The sequence below is a fragment of the Callorhinus ursinus genome, unplaced genomic scaffold, assembly GCF_003265705.2.
Source record: "Callorhinus ursinus isolate GAN/ISIS: 27379988/994484 unplaced genomic scaffold, GSC_fseal_2.0 scaffold42, whole genome shotgun sequence".
NCBI classification, from domain to species: domain Eukaryota; kingdom Metazoa; phylum Chordata; class Mammalia; order Carnivora; family Otariidae; genus Callorhinus; species Callorhinus ursinus.
In genome coordinates, this window is record NW_027397104.1 from 3171549 (window position 1) to 3197834 (window position 26286).

Below are 26286 nucleotides of genomic sequence, written 5' to 3' on the forward strand. Positions count from 1 at the left end.
GCCACGGTGTCTGCTCCCCAGGTGCTAGTGACAGGAATGCTCCAGCTATGTCTCTTCGCCATCACGGACAAGGAGAACAACCCAGCACTGCAAGGGACACAGGCCCTGGTGATTGGCATCCTCGTTGTTGTCATTGGAGTGTCCCTGGGCATGAACACAGGATATGCCATGAACCCATCCCGGGACCTGCCTCCCCGCTTCTTCACTTACATTGCTGGCTGGGGTATACAGGTCTTCAGGTACTGCCCTGCCCAGCCCATTCCTGCAAGTTTTCTATGGTGCCCTGCATGCAGAGGGGCGGGGGGTGATGTGAGGAGCAGCACAGGAGAGTCCTGCCCAGCTCCCAGGTGGCCTGGGGAGACAGGTGTGGGACCCCCCCTTTGCCCCAGATCAGCACCGATGCAGATCCTGTTCTTGGAGTGAATGTCAATCCTGCCCCAGACCAGCCCTGTCCCTGAATCAGGCTGAAGCTGATCTGGCAGGCTCAGGGGCAACTCTTAGGCTAGAATGGGGGTCACTCCTCTACTCTCAGGCCCTACTCTCTGTCTCAGCCTGAGTGGATGCGGGTACTGTGCTGGGCATCAGCCCCATCAGCAGGCCTCTGCCTCTTGCCTGCAGGGCCCGGGACTGGTGGTGGGTGCCAGTGGTGGCGCCACTCCTAGGTGCCTACTTAGGTGGCATCATCTACTTGGTCTTCATTGGCTCCACCATCGCACGGAGGCCCCAGATATTGGAGGACTCCATGGTGTATGAAGACCGCAGAATACCCGTGTTGCCCAAGACCATGCCAAACCCACCCATGACCTCTCCCCTCACCCCTGTCTCTGTGTCTCCCATCAACAGACCTTCAGTCCGAACTGTCCCACCCTTAAGTGACCCCATCCACCTAGAGCGCTTCTAAGAAAGATTATTTGTGACCCTATCCCCCCACTCTAATAAAGAAAGCCTTGTCCAACACAGCGGCACCCCCACTTCCTGGGTGCCTCCTGTGGTTGGGCTTCCCTACTGAATTCTTCCAGGAACTCCAGGGTTATGCAGTAGCCCAAGGCTGGAGCACAGAGCTAAGAGGTCTCTGACTCCTTCCAGCCTTGGGAACTGGGGTGCCCCTGGGGAGAATGGAGGAAGAGCTGATCTACGGCCTCAGTAGGAACAGGAGATTAAAGGATGCCAGACACAGAATGGTGGACTTTCAGGCATAGGGTAGGGAAGGGATGGTTTTGGGGAAAGGACAGTAGCTAGCTGGGGGTAAGCTCTGGGGATACGTTGAGCTGCCCTGGGATGGGACTCTAGACTCTCCCTTAGTTCTGGCTACTCCTTGGACTGGACAAAGCAAGGCCCAAGCATGTAGATCAGAGTTTCTCAACCTTTTTTTTCATTATTGCTTCCCTCAGAAGCCTTTTAGACATTTTCTTTCTTAATCACATGGTATTTTAATACCACAGATGTACTATATGTCTGTTTCAGTATTGTGTATATAGATTTGTGCCTTATACAAAATAGAGTAAGATTTTTTCATCTTCCACTTCCATGAATCAGCGTTCTTACCTTTGGAGGCAAAATCACTCCTCCACCTTGAAAATGCCTGATGTAGACTGACAGTAGGTAAAGGGTTGGATTCCTCTTTCTTCTACTGGTGTCAGAGCTCTTCCACACTAAGGAATTCCAGAGTCAGAAGGAAGATGCAGAGAAGGAAATTCTTCCAAAAGGTACAGAGACAGGAAATGGCTTTATGGGGTTCAGGAGGACAGGCACAGAGGTTGGGTGGAGGTGGGGCAACCAGCATCCCCACCCACTCTGGGATCAAGCGGGAATTACCCTGCTTTCTGGGACTCAGAGGCAGCATCACCCATGGTTTCTGTCATTGTGCATTCAGCCTTTCAACAATTATTGAGAACCTCCTGTGTGCAGGCCCTGCCTGGGCACTGAAGATGTTGAAGTGGATGAGGCTGGGCCTCTGCCTTCGAGGAGCACAGTCTAATGAGGATGGATAGTCATGAGGAAGGAGCTAAGTGACCGAGAGGGGGCTGTGGGGCTCAGAGGGGGCTCACTGCCCAGCCGCAGGGCAGAGGACAGGGATGGCTTCCTCCCCAGAGGGAGGAGGCAGAGCAGAGTGCAGGACAAGGGTTGTCCTTTCTGGGGTTGGTTGCTGCACTTTGCAGTTTGAGGAGATTGAGGTGAGGAGGCTGGGCTTTCTTCTAGAGATGGGGACATGGTGAGATGAGATTTAGCAAAGGCCGCCTGATCTGCCGTGTGCAAGCTGCTGGGAAAGGGGGAGATTGGAGCCTGCGAGGGAGTATGGCGAGAGGCAATAATCCAGGAGGAGCAGCAGATGGGAGAAAGGGGATTCACTACATATGGAGGAGGTAAAGCCCACAGGACTTGGCTCAAATTGGGAGGAGTGGGTAAGGACGCGGCAGGGGTCCAGCTGATTTAAGTTTTTGGCTTGGACCTGGGGCATTGATGTGCCCCCTGAGAGTGTGCATGGGAGACAAACTGGTTTGGAGAGGAAGATAAGTTCTATCGTGGGCATGTTGAGTTTGAGTTGCCTATGGGACTTGGGGGCAAGAGATGTGTACCTTGAGCAAGTTATTCAACCTCTCTGGGCTTCCATTTTCTCATTTGTAAAATGGGTCTCATATTATCCACCATTTGTGTCGCTGTGAATATTCAATGAAATAAAACATGTACAATGCTGAGAATAGTGCTTGGCACAGAGTAAGGAAGTGCAGAATAAACAATTACGCCTTTTATATGGTCTGGAGATCAGAAGAGAGTTGAAGACAGAGATTGGGGAAGTCATGGTTGTGTGGATATCACGGGGGCTGTGGGATAGTGACAGGAGGGTCAGTGACCAGTGTTCTGGGCGCACGGCTGGGAGGCGGCTGGGAGGGGTGGAGTGGGCACCTGCTGAGGAGGGGTACAAGGGTGGGTGATCACGGGGCCCTGGAAACAAAGGCAAATGTCCACGAGGTGAGGAGCAGATAATTACCTTGCCCTACAGTCACAGACAACAGGACATGATACATGTCAGTGAAAACTGAGGCACAACAGCTTCCTGTAACAACATGGAAAACGTTTGGAGGCATAAAAAGCAATGCAGTAGCCTATTCAGTATGACACCAGTGGTGGTATTGAAAAACAAGCAAAAAGGAATATATTCTTTGGGCATACATATGTGATAAAACTATTTTTTTTGAAGATTTTATTTATTTTTGCAAGGGAGAGTGAGCACGAGTGAGGGGAGGGGCAGAGGGAGAAGCAGGCTCCCCGCTGAGCAGGGAGCCTGACATGGGGCTCCATCCCAGGACTCTGGGATCATGACCTGAGCTGAAGGCAGATACTTAACCGACTGATCCACCCAGGCGTCCCCAGATAAAACTACTTAAAAAAAAAAAGAAGGGATGGGGGTGCCTGGCTGGCTCAGTTGGTGGAGTCTGTGACTCTTCCTTCATCTTGGAGTTGTGAGTTTGAGCCCCTCATTGGGTTAAATAAAATCTTAAAAAATAAAATAAAAATAAAATAAAATCTTAAAAAAAAAAAAAGGAAAGACAAATAGGAAGCATGTGGGACTGTAAAGACCAAAGACCTCACTAAGAAGGTGACTTTGCACAAAGACTTGAAGGGGGAGAGGGAGTGAGCCATGTGGACACCAGATAGGAGCATGCCAGGCTGAGGGAAGCCACTGAAAGGCCCTCAGGTGGGAGTGTGGAGGGCGACTGCTGGAATGGAAAATGGGTAGGAAGAGTGGAAGAAGAAAAGGTCAGACAAGTAGGTTAAGGTGAACTGAGGCCAGGCCCAGGGAAGAGGTAAGCCCAAGGCCTGGGGCAGAGGTAAGGGAGGCCTCTGGAAGAGAGAGGCAGACGAGATCGGGCACGTTCAGGGTGGGATGGCTGTAGGTCTCATTGCAGGCAGGCAGGCAGGAAGGGAGGAAGGAAGGGAGGAAGGAATTAGGATGAGGTGGGGTGGGCGTCAGTGCCTTGTGGGTCCCTGGCTCTTAGCTCTGCTGTCACACACACACACACACACACACACACACACCTCTCCTGTAAACACACACACACACCTCTCCTGTAAAGACACACACACCTCTCCTGTACACACACACACACACACACACTCCTGTAAACACACACACACGCACCTCTCCTGTACACACACACACACACGCACCTCTCCTGTAAACACACACAATCTCTCCTGTAAACACACACACACACGCACGCACGCCCTGGCTCTTAGCTCTGCTGTCTCACACACACAACACACAACCTCTCCTGTAAACACACACACACAACCTCTCCTGTAAACACACACACACCTCTCCTGTAAACACACACACACACACACGCACGCCCTGGCTCTTAGCTCTGCTGTCTCTCACACACACACACACACACACACACACACACACACACACACACGCGCCCTGGCTGGATCCAGGAGACGCATCTGTTTAGCTCTGGGAGCCAGGCTGGGCTATGAGTCAAGGAAGTCCTGTTCTGCTCCCATTCTCCCAGGCCCTGGCCCAACACAGACTGGCTATGTGACCTGGACAGAACCCATCCCCTCTCTGAGTCTCATTTTCCCTATCTGTGCATTGAGGCTTGGATTTGTTGGTGTCTGGGGGGAGCCCCCCAGCTCTGACTTCTTCCAGTACTTTGCAGTCTCATGTCATGACCTCACTTCCCTTCCCCCACCCCAACTGAGGCTGTGGTTGAAACAGGGACAGGGTAGGGCAGGAACAACTCCCAGCCCCAGGCCAGGCCACTCCAGGACTTTGCAGATGAAGGTTTGGTCCTCAGCGTGGTGGTCCTGGCTTTGGGAGAGCCCCTCACTCCCTGTCCTTGCCCGTTCTCCCCACTCAGGGCTTCTGAGGACAAGGTACCCACAGGCAGCACGCCAGTCGGGCTAGCATGTCTCCTCCCTCAGATGGGGTCCTGCAGCCCAGAAAGAGAAGGGAGCAGCCATCTCGGGCCAGGCTGGGGTGCTGATGCCCCCAGTGGGAGGAGCCTGTGGCCCCTCAGAGCTGAGCAGCCTGACCCGTGGCTATGTACCTACCTCTGTGCTGACCCTGAAGTGGGAAGAGCTATGACCCAGCTCTCCTGGGTGCAGCAGGGCCAGACTGTGGCCCCTGAGAGCACAAAGAGGGCAGCCAGGCCGGATGCAAATCCTGGCTCTACCACTCACTAGCCGGCTGACTTTCGGTCAGACAGGATAATAATAGTCCCACCTGACCAGGCTGCTGGGATGAGAAAATGAGTCTGCCTGACATGTGGGCCGTGTGTTCTCTGTTGCCATGCTACACCCTCCTGTGGTCCTCACATCATCAGGCCCATCTTACATCCGAGGAAGCTGAGGCCTGGGGAGATTGGCTTGGTAAGGCGTAGACAGTAGGGATTCCAGTCCTTACCATACGGCCTTGCCTAGTTTTTTTGTTTGGTCTCTAAATTGTGAAACACATCCTATAAATATGCATATATAACATACAGGTACAGTTAAAATAATTACTCAAAAAACAAAGACCCCTAATGAACAAATAACCCCAAATCCTCAAGTGCCCTCCACTGAGCTTTGGCATGTTACTGAACCTCTCTGGGCCTCAACTTCCTCATCTGTAAAATGGGGATAATGAAGCTCAGAGGTGAGGTGCTTCAGGTTTCAATTTTGCCCCTGGCACTTTGCTGTGATGAAGCAGGGTGAGGAATAGTTTGCCAGATGTCATGGTCTCCCCTTACGTCTGTGCTCAGCGGTCAAGGGGGTGGGTGGGTGCTGGAGGGTGTGTGCAGGGGCTTCTGGAGCGGATGCTTATGCTCTTGGCCCAGTTGGGGGTCTTAATAAGGGCGGTTGGAGCTTCATAGGCTGGGTCAGGGGCAAAGAGAGAAGACACACAGCTCAGAACCAGGTACACCCAAGCACACAGATGAGGTCTTAAATCTAGGACTGATTCCTTGAGTCCTCCAGGGACCCAAAAAATCCCCATCGGCTGATAAGGAGGATTCCTCAGATGGGGGTCACAAAAGGCCCTTGGCACAGCCAGCCAGGTCCAGCAAGAATGTGCTGCTGTCCTCCCCACTGCCCCAGAACCCCCACTCTATTCTAGCCTCTTGCCCCAGGTCAAGGACATTAGGGAGAAGATGAACTTCTAAGGGAGAATCAGTGCTGGGGTAGGGGAGACTGGAAAGTAGTGTATATACCAGGAAGGAGTTTGGAGGTTGGACATTGCTGAACTGGAGGTGTTTGTGGGGCATCCAGGGATAAACACCAGCTGGGCTAGAGATAGAGCTTTTAAGTCCAGAGAGGCACATGAAGGCTTGCAGATGGATGAGGTGGCCCAGAGAGAGATGATGGAGTCCTGGGGAGTACCCATGTTTAAGAGATGGCTAAAGGGGAGGAGGCAGCCAAGGCCCATGATCTCCTCTGGCCCCAGGAACCCTGACTTGTACTATGGGGCCAGCCCCTTCTCTCAGAAGGTTCAGAATGGTCAGGCAAGCAAAAGAAGCCCAGACTCCTAGGCAACCAGGAGGAAAACTCCAGAGACCCCCACCACAAAGGACTTCCCTGTAGCACTGGGTCCTCCAACTTCAACCCCCAGCTCTGGCTCCAGAAATGTCTGACTCCTGCCCTGTCCTCAGCTCCCTGCCCTCTAGATGATGGGAGTGCCCAGAGTACAGTCCTCAGACCTCTTCTCTTTCAACCCCCTTCCCAACGTGACCTTACCAGCCTATAAATACCATTATATGCCAACAGCTCCCCAAATTAGATCTCCTGTCCAATCCTGTTTCCAGACTTTAGATTCCCATGTACAACCACCCACTGGACAGATTTTCATCCCTTAAACCTGCTCCTCCCACGCTCTTTCCTATCTCAGTAAATGGCAAATTCAGTCTTCCCATTGCTCAAGCCAAAATCTTTGAAGTCGTCCCTGACTCCATTCTCTCACACCCCACCCACATCCCAGCTGTTAGCAAACCCTATAGGTGTTACCTGCAAAATTATCTAGAAACCAACCACTTCTTATCACCCCGCCACCATCACCCAGGTTTGAGCCACTGTCACCTCTCTTGGATTACAGAAGTGGTCTTCAGATCATCTTCCAGCCTTTTTGCTCTGAGTCACCCCTATAGCCTAGTCTCAATACATCAGCTGGGGGCGCCTGGGTGGCTCAGTTGGTTGGGTGACTGCCTTCGGCTCAGGTCATGATCCTGGAGTCCCGGGATCGAGTCCCACATCGGGCTCCCTGCTCAGCGGGGAGTCTGCTTCTCCCTCTGACCCTCTTCCCTCTCGTGCTCTCTATCTCTTTCTCTCTCTCTCAAATAAATAAATAAAATCTTTAAAAAAAAAATACATCAGCTGGAATGTTCCTTTCAAAAAATAAGCCAAATCATATCCTTTACTCCTCTGCCCTAAGCCTTCCAATGGCCTCCAGGCCCCTCCTTCTTTCTACGTATTCATTCCCCTACAGCTGGATGGCTTTGCTGTTCCTTCAAGGTACATGGGACGTTTCCACCATTGAGCCTTTGCAATGGCTGTTCCCTCTGCCTGGGATATTCTTCCTTCAGATATCTGTTCTTCCCCCTGTGCTTACACTGTTTATGTCAACAAAGAGAAAACAGTATTTTAAAAAAATGGAGAGGTAATAATTTTTAAAGATACTGGTTATAAACTCTACTAAAAAACTTTAGGTAAGAGCTTTTTTTGAGGCAAAGTGGAAGTGCTACCCTACCCCTCCCCAGGCTCCCGGTTTGGGGAATACATACTGTCCCCTAGCGGCCATTCTAGGAAAAGTCCCGTTTTCTGGGGGTTGCTGGTGTTCCCTACATTAGGACACAGTATAAACTTCAATCCCACCTGTACTGACCTGCCAGATATTGCAGTCCCAGCGACTCCCAGGTAAACTGTGTGTGTAGTGGAGGACACAGGTTTTGGAATCCGGCCTTACAGAAATTTCAGATCCCCAATTATTCATTGAGTGATCTTGGGCAAGGGACCTAACTCCAACCTTTACCCATTGGTAAAATGGAGATAGTAATATATACTTCAGGGGCACCTGGGTGATGCCATTGGTTGAGCATCTAACTTTTGGTTTTGGCTTAGGTCATGATGTCGGTGTTGTGGGATCAAGCTCTGTGTTGGGCTCCATGCTCAGTGGGGAGTCTGCTTGAGATTCTCTCTCTCCCTTTCCCCCCACTTGCATGCACACTTTCTAAAATAAATAAGTGGATTTAAAAAAAATATATATAGGGATGCCTGGGTGGCTCAGTCGTTTAAGCGTCTGCCTTCGGCTCAGGTCATGATCCCAGGGTCCTGGCATCGTGTCCTGCAATGGGCTCCTTGCTCAGCGAGGAGGCTGCTTCTCCCTCTGCCTGCCACTCCCCCTGCTTGTGCTCTGACAAAGTCTTTTTAAAAAATAAAAATATATACTTTAAGGGTCTTTGAGAAGAAGAAATGAGCACAGTGCTTGATGCATATTAAGTGCTCAAAAGCTGTTACCTACTATTAGAAGAGATTCTTGGCAAATTTTGGGTGACTGAAAGCCCCAGCCCTTGCCAGAGCAGCTTCACAGTACTAAGATGCCATATGACACTGGGAGAGTCTCCCAGCCTCTCAGATCCTGTCTACCCACTGCCCTTCCAATGGCTTGGGATAGCACACGGCAGGAACTATTACTGACCTGAGAGATGGGGAAACCAATGCCCAGACACTGGAAGCAAACTGCCCAGGGTTCGCAGAGTGAGTTGAGGCAGCCAATCAGGCATCCTAGCAGTTTGGCTGGGTTATATGCAGTCAGGTCTCCCAGGAGGCTATGCCTTATGAAGAGTAACCACATAAAGCCTGAGGCTGAGGTGGCCTGGGCCACTGGGAAGGGCTCCAAGGGAATTCTGTTTGGGGAAGACAGTTGCCCTTTCCTTGAGGACTCAGACACCTCCTGACCTAGAGGCAGTTCTAGGCTGGGAAACCCAAGACCTGGATTTTAGTCTTGGCCTGGCTCTCACTGACAGTGGCCCCACGGAGCCTTGTCCCTTCTGGGCTAGGCCTTTGTAGACTGAGGGGTTGGGCTAGCTTAGAGATCTTTGGGGATTTGTGGGCTCTAAAAAGCCATAAGAGATCACCTGGGGTATCTGTGCTGAGGTCGTGTAGGGAGCTTGGGAAGAAGAAATTTCACAATGGGTATGGCTGGGCATATGAGAGGACTGATGAGGAAGGCAGGTCTGTGAAGGTGACCAGGCATTCACACCCCAATTTTAGAAGAGAAGGCACACTAGCAGGTTCTCCTTAGAGAACAAGGTCTCCAGGCTTTCAGGCATGAAGCAAGAAGGCTGACACCATGATGGAAGGATCCCCTCCCCCAAACCTAAATCACAGGACCCACTGTTTGAGACTTTGAACCTCTCCTACAAGACTGACATTTTTTCTTCCCCTCCTGTGGTCTGCTCTCTGGCCTGTCCAGGACAGGATCCAGAGCTGCTTCACACAGACCCCTGCAATCAGGAGGGCTGCTTTCATCTCCAAGCCTGAATACAACAACCTCCTCCTGAACCTCAGACTGGCACCACTGTTGAAAGGAGCCAGCCCTGCTGGACAAGCCAGACGGAATTCCAGAGATAAGAACTTGGGTCTCTGAAAAGCTCTGGCCCCATAAAGAACCTCTTGCTGAAGGAGAGGGTGGGCCTGGAAGGGGAAGGGATGCTATCACCTGATTCTCAGGGAGCAGTAATGTGGGGTCGTGTTGCCCACAGGATTCCTCCACGAATGGCTCCCTTTAGCCCACACATAAATTCTTGCCCAAGGCCACTGCTTGGTGGAGAATCTGCCAAACCCATGAGAAAGTAGCTTCCCCTTGCTGAGGGGGCCTAGGGCCCCTTTAGTGATCCGAGGGGTGTTAGCTCCCCAATGACACCAAGCATCCTATCCAATCTCCTGAATCTCTTCCCTTTGCAGCACTAACCTCCACCATCCTCATCTTTCACTTGGATCACTCCCTATAGCTCTTTGCTGGGTCTCTTGCCTCAAAGTTAATCCTCCAATCCCTTCTTTACACTCTGCTGGAGACACTGCTCTAGAACTGGGTGGGGAAACTAAGGTCCTTGGCCAAACCCAGCCTGCTGCCCGTTTTTGTACAACCCATGAGCTAAAAATGGTTCTTATATTTTTAAATAGCTGGGAAAAAAGGATATTGTGACATGAAAAATTGTATGAGATTCTAATTTCAGTGTCTATAAAATAAGGTATTGCTGGGACAGAGTCATGCTCATTTGCTTATGTATTGTCTGTGGCCACTTTCACATCACAATGGCAGAGTTGGGTAGCTGCAACAGAAACTCTTAAGACTCACAAAGCCTAAAATATTTCTTATTTGGACCTTTACAGAAAACATTTGCTGACTCCCACTCTGGATCAAAAATCCAGTCATGCCATTCTCTGCTTAGGACCCTCCAGTGGCTCCTTGTGGTTCTCCACAGCTGACCCGTTCCTACCTCTCCAGCCTCATCACCTGTCCTTCTAGTTGTCTGCCCACTCGGAACAAATAACTGTTCTTCAGCCCCACCACAAACCACATCCCTGGGCTTGTCTTATACTATTTACCTTTCCTTGGCATGCTTCTCTTCTTCTAATGGCAGACTACCATCTTAAGACTCAGCCCAAATGTTTCCTCCCATTTCCCTTCTCCCAACCATGAGAGCTAACCCACTCCTACCATGTCACAGGAAACTCCTCTTATGACTCTACTCAGCTTTTAATAACAGACTGATGACTTATTTGTAGACGATCAATTCCATTATAAATATTTGTTCAAGTATGTGTCCTCTGCTGGATTACTAACTGTGAAAGAACAGGCCACAGCCCTCGCACAAGGCTGCATGTGGTGGGCACATAAGCATTCTCCAGAAGAGGTCTGTTTAGCATTCTATACTTTTACTTGGTTAATAGTATGGAGGAAGAAGATGCTTATATATTTTCCAGATACTATCTTTTTTTTTTTTTTTAGAGAGAGAGGGAGGCAGAGAGAGGTGGGTGGGGGAGGGGCAGAGGGAGGACAGACAGAATCTTAGTATATGTGCTGCAGAAGCGAGCACAGACAGACAGAATCTTAAGCAGCCTCCACACCCAGTGCAGAGCTTGATCTCATAACCCTGAGATCATGACCTGGGCTGAAATCAAAAGCCAGAAGCTTAGTGGACTGAGCTACCCAGGTACCCCTCATTTTTTTTTTAAGTAAACTCTACACCCAACATGGGGGTTGAACTCATGACCCCAAGATTAGAGTCAGATGCTCTACCAGCTGAGCCAGTCAGGCACCCCCAAGTATCATTTATATAAACTTTCAGCATTCATGATAGATCAGGCACCTACATGTATCTGATCTCATTTAATCCTTACAATGACCCTGGCTAAGGCAGGTGATACCTCTATTCCTCCAAGTGGCGAGTTACGGGGCACAGCTGGCATCTAGAATCAGGTCTCCTGCCTCCTGAATTCTGAGATGTTCTCCATGAGGTCATCCATTGAAGCACTGCTTCAAAGATATAACAGATGCTCGTGGGCTTCCTGCTGTGTTTGGGGCCCCTGATCCTGTGCTAAATGAATCCAGAGAGAGGAGGTTTTATAGTTTTCCATCTCCTCCCTCCAGTTGCTTCTTCTTGCTCCTGTACCTGCTGCCTCTCAAGGCAGATTGTCTGGGTCAGGACCAAAGGGTGGTCCTGCTTTTCCTATGAAAACTAAGTGCAAGTTTTGGGACGTCACTTCTGAAATCTGTTGCTCTGGGGCTTGGGCTTGCTCTGGACAAAGAAGTTGTTGCAAGTCTGGCCTCCAAGCTGGAAGGGTGCCATGGCAGAGAGCCAAACTAATGTTAACTGTCAATGCACCTGCCTTAACAAAGACTCAAGAATGCCTCCAGAGGGCTGCTGGGATAAGCCCTGGACTGGCCACATACTTCCATGAATATTTAAACAGAAGTCCAGAGCTCAGAGACAAGGAGAGCCAATATAGCTGCTCCAGGCCTGGGAGAAAGCAACACAGGAAAGGTAAATCCACCTGAGACTCTTTCTCAACCAAAGAGGAGTTAGGGCTACACTGGTCAGTACACAGAGCCCACAGTGTGAACCTGGCAGGAGGAGGAGCTTGCTCTATGTCCTCTACCATCATAGCATATATAACTAAACTGCCACAGGACAGGCCCGATGATGTGGTATGAGCCACATCCCTGAACTCTAGAAAATGGAATTCTGTAAAGCACCCTGACCCCTTTCCTAGGTCTAGAACTGATGGCATTAAGAACCCCTAAGATAAATTCAGCCAGACAGACCTATGAGAGTTTTTGGCAAAAGACTCAGATAAGATAGCTAGGTTTAACACAGCACGTGTGATTCTGGATGTGTTTGGTATTTTGGACTGAGGAGTTCACTTGTGTCTTTCCAAAGATTGTGATCAGTTTGGATTAATCCAAAAAATGAGGTGCAGCTAATGTTGCAGGCATTTTTAAGAGGAGGATGGATAATTGGGACAACTGAGGCTTTGACTAAGTGCCACTTTCAGGCTAAAATTCTGGTTTGTTCAAATCAAACCCAATGCTCCCCTGGCTCTCTGAGCAATCAGTGATGGTGGAGCCTCTGCAAATACATGACTAAATCACTAGTGACCATCTAGTCAGAGATCTGGCTGTACTGAAACACTTTATACAGACAGAAGAGGGGACAAGGGGACTTCTGACACACTCATGCTTTGGACGTATCAGTACAAGACAGTATGTGAGACCTGTGTGTGAGTCCACCAGGCAGTTGGGAACAAGCATGATTTATCTGCTGGCAAACAAGTCTCCATCACACCTAATCATTCTTTTATCTAAGTGCATCTTGATCTTCTCAGTCCTGGACATCAAAGTAGTCAATTACTGGTTCCTTGGCTATTTTCTGTAAATTACTGCTTGCAGGATTCCTGAAAAGCAAACAAAGAATGATCAATCTTTTCTTGTTTGGGGGAAACAGACTGAAGTCTTCAAAAAGCTAAGGATCAGCCGATTTGCCATTTGCAAAGCTTTGATAAGATAGGAGGGCCCACATGAGCTGGGAACTGTTAAAATTTGGTGATGGGCACACAAGGATTCACTGTATTAACATACTGTCTCTACTCTAAAAGTTTTCCACAATAAAGTTTTATACAAAAATAAAGCAAACAAAGGGAAAAAAAGATAGCATGGCATAAACAGGCCAAAGATCCCACATGATTACGTTGAGGTAGTACTGGACACAGCTGTGGAATAACATGTGGAATACCTTCACATTTCCCAAACCACTGCCCACATGGATATGGAGCTGGGCTGACTAGAATCCAGGCCGTCTGCTCTCCAGGGATAAGCAGGGCTGGTCCTGAGGAACTACACTAATCTAGACAATCCTTGCCAAGGTTATGCCCAATGGGCAATACCTAGCTGTCCTGTCTAGTCTTCGGGAACACTGCTTGCTAAGGCCATCATGGTGACCCTGTAAACTGCCCTTCCCACCCTCCCAGAGGTTCTGTATAAGAGGTTCTGGTAGGGCTGTGTGGAAGGCCAGGACAGCATTAGGGACCCTGCTGGGTTTCAGAGCAACTTGCAGCAATGCTGCCTCAGTTACAATAAGGTAAAAAGGGATGGTGCTCCTTCCCTGCTCCTAAGACTTGCTGCTTGCCAATGTGGTTTTCTTTTCTCTTTAAATCATAAAAGTATGTTTTTGTTATAAAAATTATTCAAACCATAGAGAAGTAGACAGGTCAAAACACAAAAGTCTCTATCTTCACTGCAACCCCGCCCACTAGCTGACTTTCACCTCCAGAATAACTTTGTCAACCATGTGATGTTCCTAAATCCTCTGGTGTGAGACTGAATATACTTCCCAGTGTCACCACCTATACCATGGAAGTTATGTCCAGTGACTTTTCCCCAGAGGGGAAGTGGGCATTACAAACATCAAACTTGGGACCCCTCTGGCAGGAACAAATGTCTGACATCCCAGTCAAACCTTACTAATCTGAACAAAGCACCCCAAGGCCAGGCCTGAGAAGTTGCCAATGGCTGGTAGAGTCCCGGACAGTTCAGCCCCTGCTGGCTTCTCTGAATAGACAGGGCCTTTGGAAAGCAGCTGAAGGATCCTTACTTGTCTGTCTGATGTCTGTGATGAGGAATTGGTGGTGGAGGCCGTGACTGCATTTCCCTTTCAAGGACACATGTCAGCGTGCTAGGAGGACAAATGGACTTCCCTCTGATAAAAGTCAGAACACAAAGTATTGAAAAGAGAGAACTGTTTGTGGAGACAGGCAGACCGCTGGAAATCCAGTCATGACTTTCACTGCACTGCTGCTGAGTGCTCTGATGTGACCCATCCCCTCTCAGGCATGGTCACCTTCATTTAACCCTCGTCCTTCCACTCACCTCTGCCTGGGCCTGTTACCTGCTCCCTCTCATCCCATGCTCAAGTTTTCTTCATTGGTAAGGATCTACTCTGTCAGGTTCTGACAGTGATCCTAGATCCTCCCTGTCACTTCCCAGCTCACACTGCAGCCTGTTTCTTCTACTGGCAAACACTGTTTACGGGGGATGCCCTGAATCAGAGTCTAGCATTTTTTGCTTTCATCATGCCAGAGGACAAGGGAAAAAGGGACAGACAGATGGGATGGGCAGGCACTGAAGCCAGGCCCTCAGGGTCTGTTCCCGGGGCCTGAGGAAATGCTGCCTCCAGTGTTGCTCATGAATCGGGGCAGACAAGAGCCTTGCGTACCTTTAAGCATGTTTGTCCTGGGGACTGAAGCATGGGCTTTGCTCTCTGGTTCAGAGCTTTAGATCAGACCTTCTGATCATGTCAGAAAGGCTAGCCCAGAAGCAGATTTTCTATCTATTCTTCTAGGAGAGGAAGTAAGGCAAGCAAATGTTGGTAGAGCCTGCTTCCAAGGTTCAGCTTGCTGCAACGAGCAGTTCCTCCTGTGATGGCAAGATCAACCCACCTGACTGCAGTGACCACGACATTGCGCTTTGGTTCACTGTCATAGCTCACGCTCTCCAGGCCATACACTTGGGCTAGGTCGTGGATGATCCGGCGGTGGTCTCTGTTCATTGGAGGGAAACAGTGGCTCTTCTTACTGTTCTTTCCCTGTATTGAGGGAAAAGATGACTGATTGATAAAATCACCCTGCAAACAGAATATACTTACAAAGGTCCAAAACAGCTGGGTCAACAAAGAGGTGGCTGAGTTTTAGAGGCCCACACCATACAGTATTTTGCTGGCTGCTAGGCAAGCCAAGGGGTTTGGGAGGATGAGGTCTGAGGCACTTCCTTCATCTATTCTTTGAGCCACAACAGTAGCAGCTGGCCAGGGTTAGGGATCAAGAGTAAGTGAAAAGAAACTAGGTGGACAGTATAATGGTTCCTCCTAACGGGCTGGTAACTGGGGACTGGGCTGGTAACTGGGGACTAAGTGATATACCCAAGAAATGACTAAATAAATTGAAGACATAAGACAGTCTCATTTCTTATAAAAATATATTCTACACTAAAAATCATGAGTGTGTAGGTACAGACACACTAGCAGGGAAATACATTTGCACAGGTTTCCTAGTTAGGGAGGAACAATGATCCCATTTTCTCCTTCATGTTAGTATCCTGGGAAGTGGGAACAGAAGAAGGAAGGGAGGAAGAGCAGGGGCTAAGGGAGATGGTGGGAAGGAAATCCACCTTCATTAGATATGGAACTAATACAGGCATCTCATCCTCATTCACGGTCCCCAGGGAATAAAGAGGGAGCCACCCTGAGGTTGGCTGCTTCTGACTAAATTAAAGACTTTTTCCCTTAAAGCTATCTCCAGGACAAGGGTTCTAGTCATTCAACTTTTGATCCTTACCCAAGGGTGTCTACCCTGCTGGGGGGTAATAAAGAACCAGTGTGCCCTATCATACAACAGCCCCCCCAGAGATTATGTTTTCCTAAGTACCCGACAGTCATTCAGCTGTCACTACCGAATGCCTCTGGCTGTCCAGAGCTTCTTCACCCAATCTTAGCCACTGAGCTAAGATTTTTTATTTACGCTGAATTTGATGGAGCATATCTTTGCTGAACCAGGACAAGGCTTCCATGGATGTTATAATGGCTGGACTTTTGGGAAAGATAAGGATCGTCAAGAAGTTGTGACATTTTCCTAAAACTACTCTACACTGATGGTGTTTCTGGGACTTGATTTTTTTTTTTTTTTTTTTTTTATCAAGCTGGCCTTAGAGACATGTCCAGTTGGATGTTTTGACTTCAACCTTATTCACGGCCTCCACAAGGGCTTCCATTTCTTTTTCAATGTCACTGACAAACTTTATATCCTTCCTGAAATGAGAAATCACCACAGTTAATTTCATCTGTTCCTGCTCTTTGAGAATCCCTTCCACCCACGCTCTCTGCCCTAACCTGCAGACAATGAACAATGTGGGTGGAAAAATGGCAAAGATCAGGAATTGCCAGATAACAGTAGACTGTGAATAACAAAGGAAGAGAAAAAGAAAACAAGTATGAGAAAGGAGATGATGGGAAGGAGAAAGAGCTGTCTTGAGGGTCAGTAGACAGGAGGAAAATAACAGCTGTTACTGCCCAAGTGAGGGTCCATGTTGGCAGCCAGAGATCTCTCAGGTCAGGCTAGTCCAAGCCCCAAACTTCTACTACAGGGTCCACATACCCACACCCCATGCTCGATTCTTCAAGGGGACAATTGTGAGAAACCAAGAAAGGATTTTTATTAAGCATCATATAATCTCTTATAAACTTTAACTGGTTCAATCAGAGGAGTACATATTAATTACTACAACTTAAAAGACCAAACACTCTTGTAAGCCAAAATTAAGAAAGCTGGTAACAAGTTACATACATACCTGGCATCGTCTTTTAAACTGTCACTGAATTTTGACCCTGAAGAACGTACATTGAAAGGATCGGAATCCTCACTAATATGAAATGCCTCTGCTAACCGCCTGAAAATAAGAGAGAAGTAAATAAAAGGAAAGGAGAGGAAAACTTCTTATAGTAACACAGAGTACCCACCATGTCCTAAGTTCTTTATACATTAATGATGCCATTTTGGCAAACCCCCAATTATTAAGGAAGGAATAACAACAACTTGGGACAAGATATGAGTTTGTTTTCCTAGAATAAAATAAACAAGACAAATCTATGTGGGTCTGAGTGAACCAAATGGGCTGACACTGGCAGCTTGGGTTATCTGGCAAAGAGAAGGGGGGCAGGGAATGAGAGCACTGGGAGTGGTCAGTGGGGGATGGCAGTCTCCGAGGTTTTACCTAAACATCAAATACATAAAGTAGACACATAAACATTAAAATTAGAATCACCTTACAGAAAATCTGGAAAATAAAGGGAAGAATTCCATTAACAACCTAAGCACTATATTTTATTACTCTTCCTTTCAGATTTTTTTCCCTTTAAGTCATTGCAATTCGGGTATATAAAACTTGGCATCTGGGGCACCTGGCTGGCTCAATCAGTGAAGCCTGTGACTTGTGATCTCCAGGTTATAAGTTCGAGCCCCATGATGGGTGCAGAGATTACTTAAAAATAAAATCTTAGGGCGCCTGGGTGGCTCAGCCAATTGAGCATCTGCCTTCAGCTTGAGTTGTGATCCCAGGGTCCTGGGATCAAGTCTCATATCGGGCTCCTTGCTCGGTGGGGAGCCTGCTTCTCCCTCTGCCTCTGCTTGTGCTCTCTTTCTCGCTCTCTCAAATAAATAAATCTTAAAAAAAAAAAAACTTAAAGAAAAAAAAACAAAACTGAAAAACCCCAACTTGGCACTTTTTTCACCTATTATACAATTGGCATTTCTCATATTACTATTAGTTTTTCACATTTACTGTTTTCTTTTAAAGATTTTATTTATTTGAGAGAGAGACACAGTGAGAGAGGGAACACAAGCAGGGGGAGTGGGAGAGGGAGAAGCAGGCTTCCTGCCAAGCAGAGGGCTCGATGTGGGGCTTGATCCCAGGACCCTGGGACTACGACCTGAGCTGAAGGCAGACGCTTAATGACTGAGCCACCTAGGCACCCCACACATTTACTGTTTTAATAGCTACATAATCTTCTAATTATGTATATACCAGAATTTATTTAAACATTCCCTAGTTTCTGGGCGCCTGAGTGGCTCAGTTGGTTGAGCAACTGCCTTCGGCTCAGGTCATGATCCTGGAGTCCCTGGATCGAGTCCCGCATCGGGCTCCCTGCTCAGTGGGGAATCTGCTTCTCCTTCTGACCCTCCCCCATCTCATGTGCTCTCTCTCTCATTCTCTCTCTCATATAAATAAAAGCTTTAAAAAAAAATTCCCTAGTTTCTTTAACAGTTCCCCAGTTCCTAAATATTTTGAGTGACACAATATCACTGGATAAAAAACTTTTAAGGTTATTTCTCTGGAAAATATTTCTAGTTGTGGGATTACCGGGTAAGATGGTATGGATGTCAGACTCATGAGCAACATAGTCTGAGAGCTTTCCACAACTGCCCATTTGTGTTTTGACTGCCAGTGGACGAGTCTCATGGCACCTCATCAACACCCAGTTATGTCTTTCTTTTATAAAGAGAGATAGAATTCAGCTCAGCACTTAGTACAATTTTTGCTCACACTGAGAAAAGGGCCTCTTTCAAGTTTAATGCCCGTAAGAATCTGGCTTAAGCTTAATTTTGAAATTTTCGAGAGAAATTTTCGAGAGATTTTTTGATGTTTTGATTAGTTGGCCACGAATTCAAATTTAAACACTTTTTTTTAAGATTTTTTAAAAGATTTTATTTATTTATTTGAGAGAGAGATAATGAGAGATAGAGAGCACGAGAGGGAAGAGGGTCAGAGGGAGAAGCAGACTCCCCGCTGAGCAGGGAGCCTGATGTGGGACTCGATCCTGGGACTACAGGATCATGACCTGAGCTGAAGGCAGTCACTTAACCAACTGAGCCACCCAGGCGCCCCAAATTTAAACACTTATTAATAAAACATATCTGTGGGCTGAATTTGGCCTGCCAGTTTTTCATTTCTTGCAATAGAATACATGTTTGCAACTTGTCATTTTTTTTTTTTTTTAAGATTTTATTTATTTGTCAGAGACAGCGCACGCAAGCAGGGGGAGCGGCAGGCAGAGGAAGAAGCAGACTCCCTGCTGAGCAAGGAGCCTGATGTGGGACTCGATCCCAGGACCCTGGGATCATGACCTGAGCCGAAGGCAGACGCTTAACCAACTGAGCCACTCAGGCGTCCCTGTTTGCAACTTTTTTTTTTCATTGTTCATCTTTTATTATTATATACCTTAATAGTGGAATAAATGATTGTGGTCAGTAAATGTATGAAAATTATGAACACCGTGGTTTAGACTACTTTGCAAGATTTTGTTTTATATTCCCCCTTTTTTTCTTCAGAATGATTCTTAAGCATCCATCAATGTTTCGTGGTGCTTCTAGCAAGTCTTTTGCTTCATTTATTTTGGTTGCTAAGTAAGGAGATCCACCTTTATCTGGGTGATTCAAAATCATGATTCTCCTATGAGCTGTTCTAATCTTGGCCTTGCCAGCAGATGGGCTTATACCCAAAGTAAGACTAGCTTCTCGCCTACTCATTTTCTGTTCAAATCCTCCTTTATAGTAGGATGAAAGGCTAGGAGTGGAAATCTTCTTTGCAGTTTCCGTGATTACTTATTCTAGAGGCTTCCAGATTTGAAATGCACAGTGACCTGCAAATGCAAGAGCTGCAACACCCAGTCCTACAGCTATCAAACTTCTTGCCAGTCCCTGGTCCACGTCTGCGTCTGGCCATTTGGTTGCCGGAAGCGAGTACTCGGCGTAGTGCAGACCCTTGCCGGCAGCGGCAACGCCACCATGGGCAGCCATGGCAATGCAACGTGGGGAGACTTGGTGCACTGCAGCGTTGCCTGTTTGCAACTTTAGATGGTACTTTTTTAAGATTTAATTTTTTAATTTCTATTTTTTTAAAGGTTTTATTTATTTGACAGAGAGAGAGAGCACAAGCAGGGAGCGGCAGGCAGAGGGAAAGGGAGAAAAGCAAGCTCCCTGCTGAGCAAGGAGCCCGATGTGGGACTTGATCCCAGGACCCTGGGATCACAACCTAAGGGCAAAGACAGACGCTTAACTGACAGAGACACCTAGGCGTCCCTAAGATTTTTAATTTTTAAGAAATAATCTCTACACCTAACATGGGGCTCGAACGCACAACGCTGAGATCAAGAGTTGCATGCTCTACTGATTGAGTCAGTCGGGCACCTCATATTTTCTTTTTTAAATTGGCATTCTTTTCCCCCTAGGTCAGTGGGTATTTAAGAAAGAATCTCTATGGGGCGCCTGGGTGGCTCAGTTGGTTAAGTGACTGCCTTCGGCTCAGGTCATGCTCCTGGAGTCCTGGGATCGAGTCCCACATCTGGCTCCCTGCTCGGCAGGGAGTCTGCTTCTCCCTCTGACCCTCTTCCCTCTCGTGCTCTCTATCTCTCATTCTCTCTCTCTCAAATAAATAAATAAAATCTTTAAAAAAAAAAAAAAGAAAGACTCTCTATATTGTGAGGACCATCATAGGTTATCACTCTAAGATGGAGGAGAAATTCAAAAGGCCTTCAAAAACAGAGAACCAGTTAGTTCTTCCTCTTCTTCTTTTTTTTTTTTTTTAAGGTTTTATTTATTTGAGAGAGAGAGAGCACAAGTGGGGGATAGGGAGAGGCAGGCTCCCTGCCATGCAGGGCTCGATCCCAGGACCCTGGGATCATGACCTGAGCTGAAGGCAAAGGCTTAACAGACTGAGCCACCCAGGCGCCCCAAGAGAGCTAGTTCTAATCAATAACTAAATTTACTGAGGATAACTAATAACTAATTGAATCCTCACAACTGTGGGAGGTACATATTGTCACTGTTTCCACAGATTTTTTAAGAAAATTAAAGCTTTAAAAGAATACATGACTTGCCGAAGGTCACATAGCTAAGTGATTTGTGAAGGGAGGATTCAAATCCAGGCAAACTGACTCTAGTCTACTATATAATACTGTCTCTCAACTACACAAAGGTGCATTTCTATGCTTTAGAGGCCTTCTGTGTATTCACTACAGCATTTCTGAATACTCATAACTCAGTTCACATTTTGCAGCTGAGAACATTGTGACTGATGGTTCTTAAAGGTCAAGAGTTTTGAACAGCAGTTATTATAGAGTTATCATAGGGTCAAACCAAGGGAAATTTGGGCAGTGCTATTATTTATTATATACCTCCTACACATTTAGCCACTTAAAGAGGTACTGTTAACAATAGTGGAAAATCAAATTTCAAGATAAAATAGGACTATACTTTGTCTGCATTTGTCTAGCTATTTAACTTGAGAAATTTTCAAAGTGACAAAGTATCATTTTATAATGATAAAACCACTGTAAATTCAAAATACTGTAAGTAAAAAATGCATTTAATACATCTAACGTACCTTAAATGTGCTCAGAACACTTACCTTAGGTTACAGTTGGGTAAAAATCATCTGATATAAAGCCTATTTTATTTTTTACGGTTTTATTTATTTATTTTAGAGTGTGTGTGTGCATGCACGCAACATGCAAGAACGGGGGAAGGGGCAGAGGGAGAGGGAGAGAATCTCAAGAAGACTCCCCACTGAGTGCAGAGCCTGACATGGGGCTCGACCCCATGACCCTGAGATCATGACCTGAGCTGAAACCAAGAGTTGGACACTCAACCGACTGAACCACCCAGGCACTCCACAAAGTCTATTTTATAATTAAGTGTTGAACATCTCATGTAATTTACTGAGCAGTGTACTGAAAGTGAAAAACAGAATGGCTGTATGGGTACAGAATGGTTCTAAGTGTATGGGTTGTTTACCCTTGTGATTGCATGGCTGACTGGGAGCTGCAGTTTGCTGTCGATGCCCAGTATCATAAGAGATCATTATACTGAATATTGCTAGCCTGAGAAAAAGATCAAAATTTGAGGTATGGTTTCTACTAAATGTGTACTGCTTTTGTACCATTGTGAATTTGAAAAATTTGTAAGTCAAATCACTGTAAGTTGGGGACTGTCCGTATACACCAGTTCACCTAAATTCTCCAATTGTTAACATTTAGAGGGCTATACCTTTTTATCAATCTCTGTTAGAACCAGGAAGTCTGCTGGTCACTGAATAAATGCCCCTTAATCTAATAAAGAGTATCCTCAAATAACTAACAGAAAACATCATATTTAGTGGTGAGATATTCAAAGCTGTCTGATGTCAGGATGTCTATTATCACCACCTTCTATTCAACACTGTCCTGGAGGCTCTAGCCAGTGCAATAAGGCAAGAAAAAGAAAAAAGTTAAGAACTGCAAAGAAATAAAACTATTATTGGAAGAGGACATGAAATAGTAAGTGAATTTAGCAAGGCTGTGAATACAGGTCAACAAACATCGATTCTATTTCTATACACCAGCAACAGGCAATTAGAAAATTAATTTTTTTTAGAAAATTAAAATTTAAAAGTGATACAGGAAGGGAGAGAAGGGGTAGCTGAGCAAAAAGAAAAAAAAAGTGATACAAGAAAAATTACCATTTAAAGAAGTGTCAAAAAACACCAAAAGCAAGGAACAAGTCTACTGAGAGATGTGCAAAATCTGTACACAGAAAACTATAAAGTATTACTGAGAGAAATCAAAGAAGACAGGAATAAATGGAAGGATATACTTTGCTCATGGATTAAGAGACTTAATATAAAAATGTCAAATCTCCCCCAATTGATCTATAAATTAAATACCAATTCAGTAAAAATCTTAGTAGGTTTTTTGGCAGATATTGATAAGTTCACTCTATAAAGTTTAAATGGAAATGCAAATGCCCAAGAACAGCCAAGTTAATCTTGAAGAACCATGCTTGAAGAGATATACTATCAGATATTAGGACCTTTATTGTGGGGCACCTGGGTGGCTCAGCCGTTAAGTGTCTGCCTTCGGCCCAGGTCATGATCCTACGGTCCTGGGATCAAGCCACACATCGGGCTCCCTGCTCAGCGGGAAGCCTGCTTCTCCCTCTCTCACTCCCCCTGCTTGTGGTTCCCTCTCTCGCTGTCTCTCTCTCTGTCAAATAAATAAATAAAATCTTAAAAAAAAACCCACAAAAAACCTTTATTGTTATAAAGGTACCACAATTAAGAGAGTGTGACAGTAGTGTGATGGAAGAGAAGGAACTCAGCAATATATTCACACATAATATGAATACTTGATTTAAGACAAATGGCACTGGAAAGACTGGGAAAAGAACATCTTGGTAACAGTACTGGTCACATGGATATTCATATGGAAAAAAACTGAATTGTGCACTTTCCTTAAACTATGCTCAAAAAAATCAGTCCAGGGGAGCCTGGGTGGCTCAGTCAGTTAAGCATTTGCCTTTGGCTCAGGTCATGATCCCAGGGTCCTGGGATTGAGCCCCATGTTGGGCTCCTTGCTCAGCGGGTAGTCTGCTTCTCCCTCTCTCCCTCTGCCTGCTGCTCTACCTACTTGTGCTCTCTCTCTCTCTGTCAAATAAATAAATAAATCTTAAAAAAAAAAAAATCAGTCCAGTCAACTGTAGATCTAAACGTGGCAGGTAAAATGATACAGCTTCTAGACAGTAAGAGTATAATCATGACCTCAGGATAGACAAATACTCCTTAAACAGGACATAAAAAACATTAGGCACTAAGGAAAAGATTGATAAACTGGACTACATTAAAATTAGAAACTTCTGCTCATCAGAAGATACCATTAAGAGAGTGGAAACTGAAAGCATGAAGTACAGGAAAATACAATATATAAAACCAACAAAGGATTCATATCCAAAATATATAAAAAAAACTCCTACTAATCAATATAAAAAAGACAACACAATTACAAAATAAGCAAAAGAGATGAACAGGCACTTCACAAAAAGGGATATCCAAATTGCCAATAAACATATAAAAAAATATTCAACCTCACTAGTTATCAGGGAAATATAACTAAAAGTTCAATGACATCCAGGTATACATTCACAAGAATAGATTAAAATTTAAAAGACCAACAATTCTAAGAGCTAATATAAGTGTAGAGCAGTGGGAACTATTACCCTGCTGGTGGGAGTATAATATGACACAACCATTTTGGATACCATTGCGTAGAGCTGACTAAAGCTGAACATATGAATACCCTGTTAATCGGTAATTCTACTCCTAAGTTTGTAACTAACAGAAATGAGTATGTATATACAGCAAAGGGAATATACGGATGTTCTTAACAGAGCATTATTTGTAATAGCCCAATACTGATAACCACACATATACCTATTAATGGTAGAATGATAAATAAATTATAATATCTTAACACAATAAAATATCATGGAGGAATGCAAATGAACAAAGTATTGCTACATGCAAGAGGAATATCACAAATGTAATTAAAGAAGCCAGACAAAAATAATACCAACTATAAGATTTCATCATTTATATAAAGTTCAAAAACAGACAACACTAATCTAAAGTGTTAGAAGTCAGGATAGACATTTTATCTTTGTATGAAAGATACATTTTACCTGTGTATGAAAGTGTTCTGGAAATTTTCTATTTCTTGACCTGGGTGCTGATTACACCACTGTATTTACTTTGTGATGACCCACTGATCTGTACACTTCTGAACTTTCTATATGTATGTTACACTTCAACATAAAGGTCGTTAAAAAAATTTTAAGCTTCTTATCTCCATTGGAATCAGGAAGTCTGCCAGTCAGTAAATGCTGTGACACGTGATGTTATACCATGCCCCAAACCAACAAGCTCATGTTTCAGAAATATGCTGAAATCACCTAAGTGGTTTATCCTTAGACATTTCAATTCCTGATGATCGAATTTCTCTTGATCTCCAATAGCAGCAAAAGACTCAGAGCAGGTGCTGAATGAATGCTTGAAAGGTTGCTCCCTCCTATTAATTTCACAGAGCTCAAGAACAAGTAGATAAAAAGCAGCTGAAATGACTTACTTTTTCCTTTCCAAGGCTAAACACTCCTCATCACACTCCAGCCTTGACAAAACAAATGAAAAAGATAAAGTCAGGGCACAGATTTTTCACAGCTCCTACCCAGAAATAAGTTCTTTGTCAACCTGGAAACAGAGCAGACTCTGGCCAAAACATGGTTGCATGAGGTCCCTCTCAAGGACAGGTGGGTGGGCCTCCAGGTTATGGGAATCAAATCTAGGAGTCCTCAGAAGGGCCTCAAAGTGTCCCCAATGTCCCAATGTCCTAATGACCTTCTGACAGCCCCACCTCCCTCTCTTGACACAGCTGGTTCTCTGTGGGTTGGGCTGGACACATCTAGGTCTCTGCTTCCTCTGGCTACTGTTTGTAGAGAGGCCTGGAAAAATCTCCTCTGGTCATAGCTATATCCTGAGTAAGATTCGTGGGATTGGAGTGAGTGTAGTCTCTTAACATCAAATGTCTGTTGGAACATCTACTGTGTGTGCAAGGCTTCGCTCTGGGAGACTGAGACAAATGAACGGTTCCTGCCCTGTGGAAATTAATTCTAACAGAAGACATACATTTTAAAAATTACCTGGCTTGGTGAATTTCCTTCTTAGTAATTAATTTGCTGATTTCCACTGAATCTCCAAGCTGCATGTCTGTTATTTTAGAGGCCATGGAAATAGCAGCTATTCTGAAGTATAAAAAAGAAAGGGAAGAAAAGGCATTGAAGTTTCATAAGAATGTCCTAATACTAGGTATACAGAAGACTTCTTTCAAATTGAATCTACCACTGGACAATTGTGGGCCTCAGAAATCCACCTACTATGAACTACCCACACGTTTATGTCGTATCTCCTCAAATAGATTCTAAGCAGTTCCAGTAGAAGCAATGAGATAGTCTATTCAGTCCCCCCTGAATATCAAGGCCTATGCCTGGCATTCAGTAAATATTCAAACCCACTGATGTCAAAGCCACTCTGATGTCTTTGTACTCCAAAAATTCTATCTCCATGACATATCTCTGCATGTAATCAGAGACAAACACAACTATCCATCCCTAACAGCTTCTCCTTAGTGAGATCCCTTTCTGGCTACCCAGTCCCAGAATTTCAGGAGGCTGCAAAGACAATTCAGAGAACAGTCAGAAACCCCCACTACAGAGGAGGAGCATAGGACTTGGTCCTGGTTGTGTCATCACAAGTGGCAGGATGTTAAAGCAATTCATGCAACTTCAGGACATCATCCCTTCTGATCCCGTGGTGTAATAAGACCAGAAGGGAGAGAGAGA

At 45.8% G+C, this 26286-nt stretch overlaps 2 protein-coding genes and 1 pseudogene across 10 annotated transcripts in view; 1 reads left to right on the top strand and 2 right to left on the bottom strand.

Annotated features, from left to right (window-relative positions):
* The window catches only part of AQP7 (aquaporin 7), a 32594-nt gene extending 13371 nt beyond the window's left edge, over positions 1-19223 (top strand). For 3 of the 6 annotated variants that reach the window (XM_073881456.1, XM_025852847.2, XM_073881457.1), the window contains 2 exons: positions 22-239; positions 619-1010. In XM_073881456.1, the coding sequence (XP_073737557.1) occupies positions 22-239; positions 619-901 (501 nt within the window). In that variant the 3' untranslated portion in view covers positions 902-1010. Of the gene's footprint in view, positions 1-21; positions 240-618; positions 1011-8094; positions 8235-9448; positions 9586-19084 lie in introns of those variants that run through there. The other 3 variants (XM_073881458.1, XM_073881459.1, XM_073881460.1) reach the window with 3 other exon arrangements.
* Positions 11792-26286, bottom strand: part of NFX1 (nuclear transcription factor, X-box binding 1) — a 74205-nt gene continuing 59710 nt past the window's right edge. For 2 of the 4 annotated variants that reach the window (XM_025852842.2, XM_025852843.2), the window contains exons 18-24: positions 25588-25689; positions 25017-25058; positions 16877-16975; positions 16271-16337; positions 14974-15119; positions 14130-14234; positions 11792-12933 (exon numbers count right to left, since the gene is read on the bottom strand). In XM_025852842.2, the coding sequence (XP_025708627.1) occupies positions 12861-12933; positions 14130-14234; positions 14974-15119; positions 16271-16337; positions 16877-16975; positions 25017-25058; positions 25588-25689 (634 nt within the window). In that variant the 3' untranslated portion in view covers positions 11792-12860. Of the gene's footprint in view, positions 12934-14129; positions 14235-14973; positions 15120-16233; positions 16338-16876; positions 16976-25016; positions 25059-25587; positions 25690-26286 lie in introns of those variants that run through there. The other 2 variants (XM_025852845.2, XM_025852846.2) reach the window with 1 other exon arrangement.
* On the bottom strand, positions 19163-25001 carry LOC141370680 (dnaJ homolog subfamily C member 15 pseudogene; annotated as a pseudogene).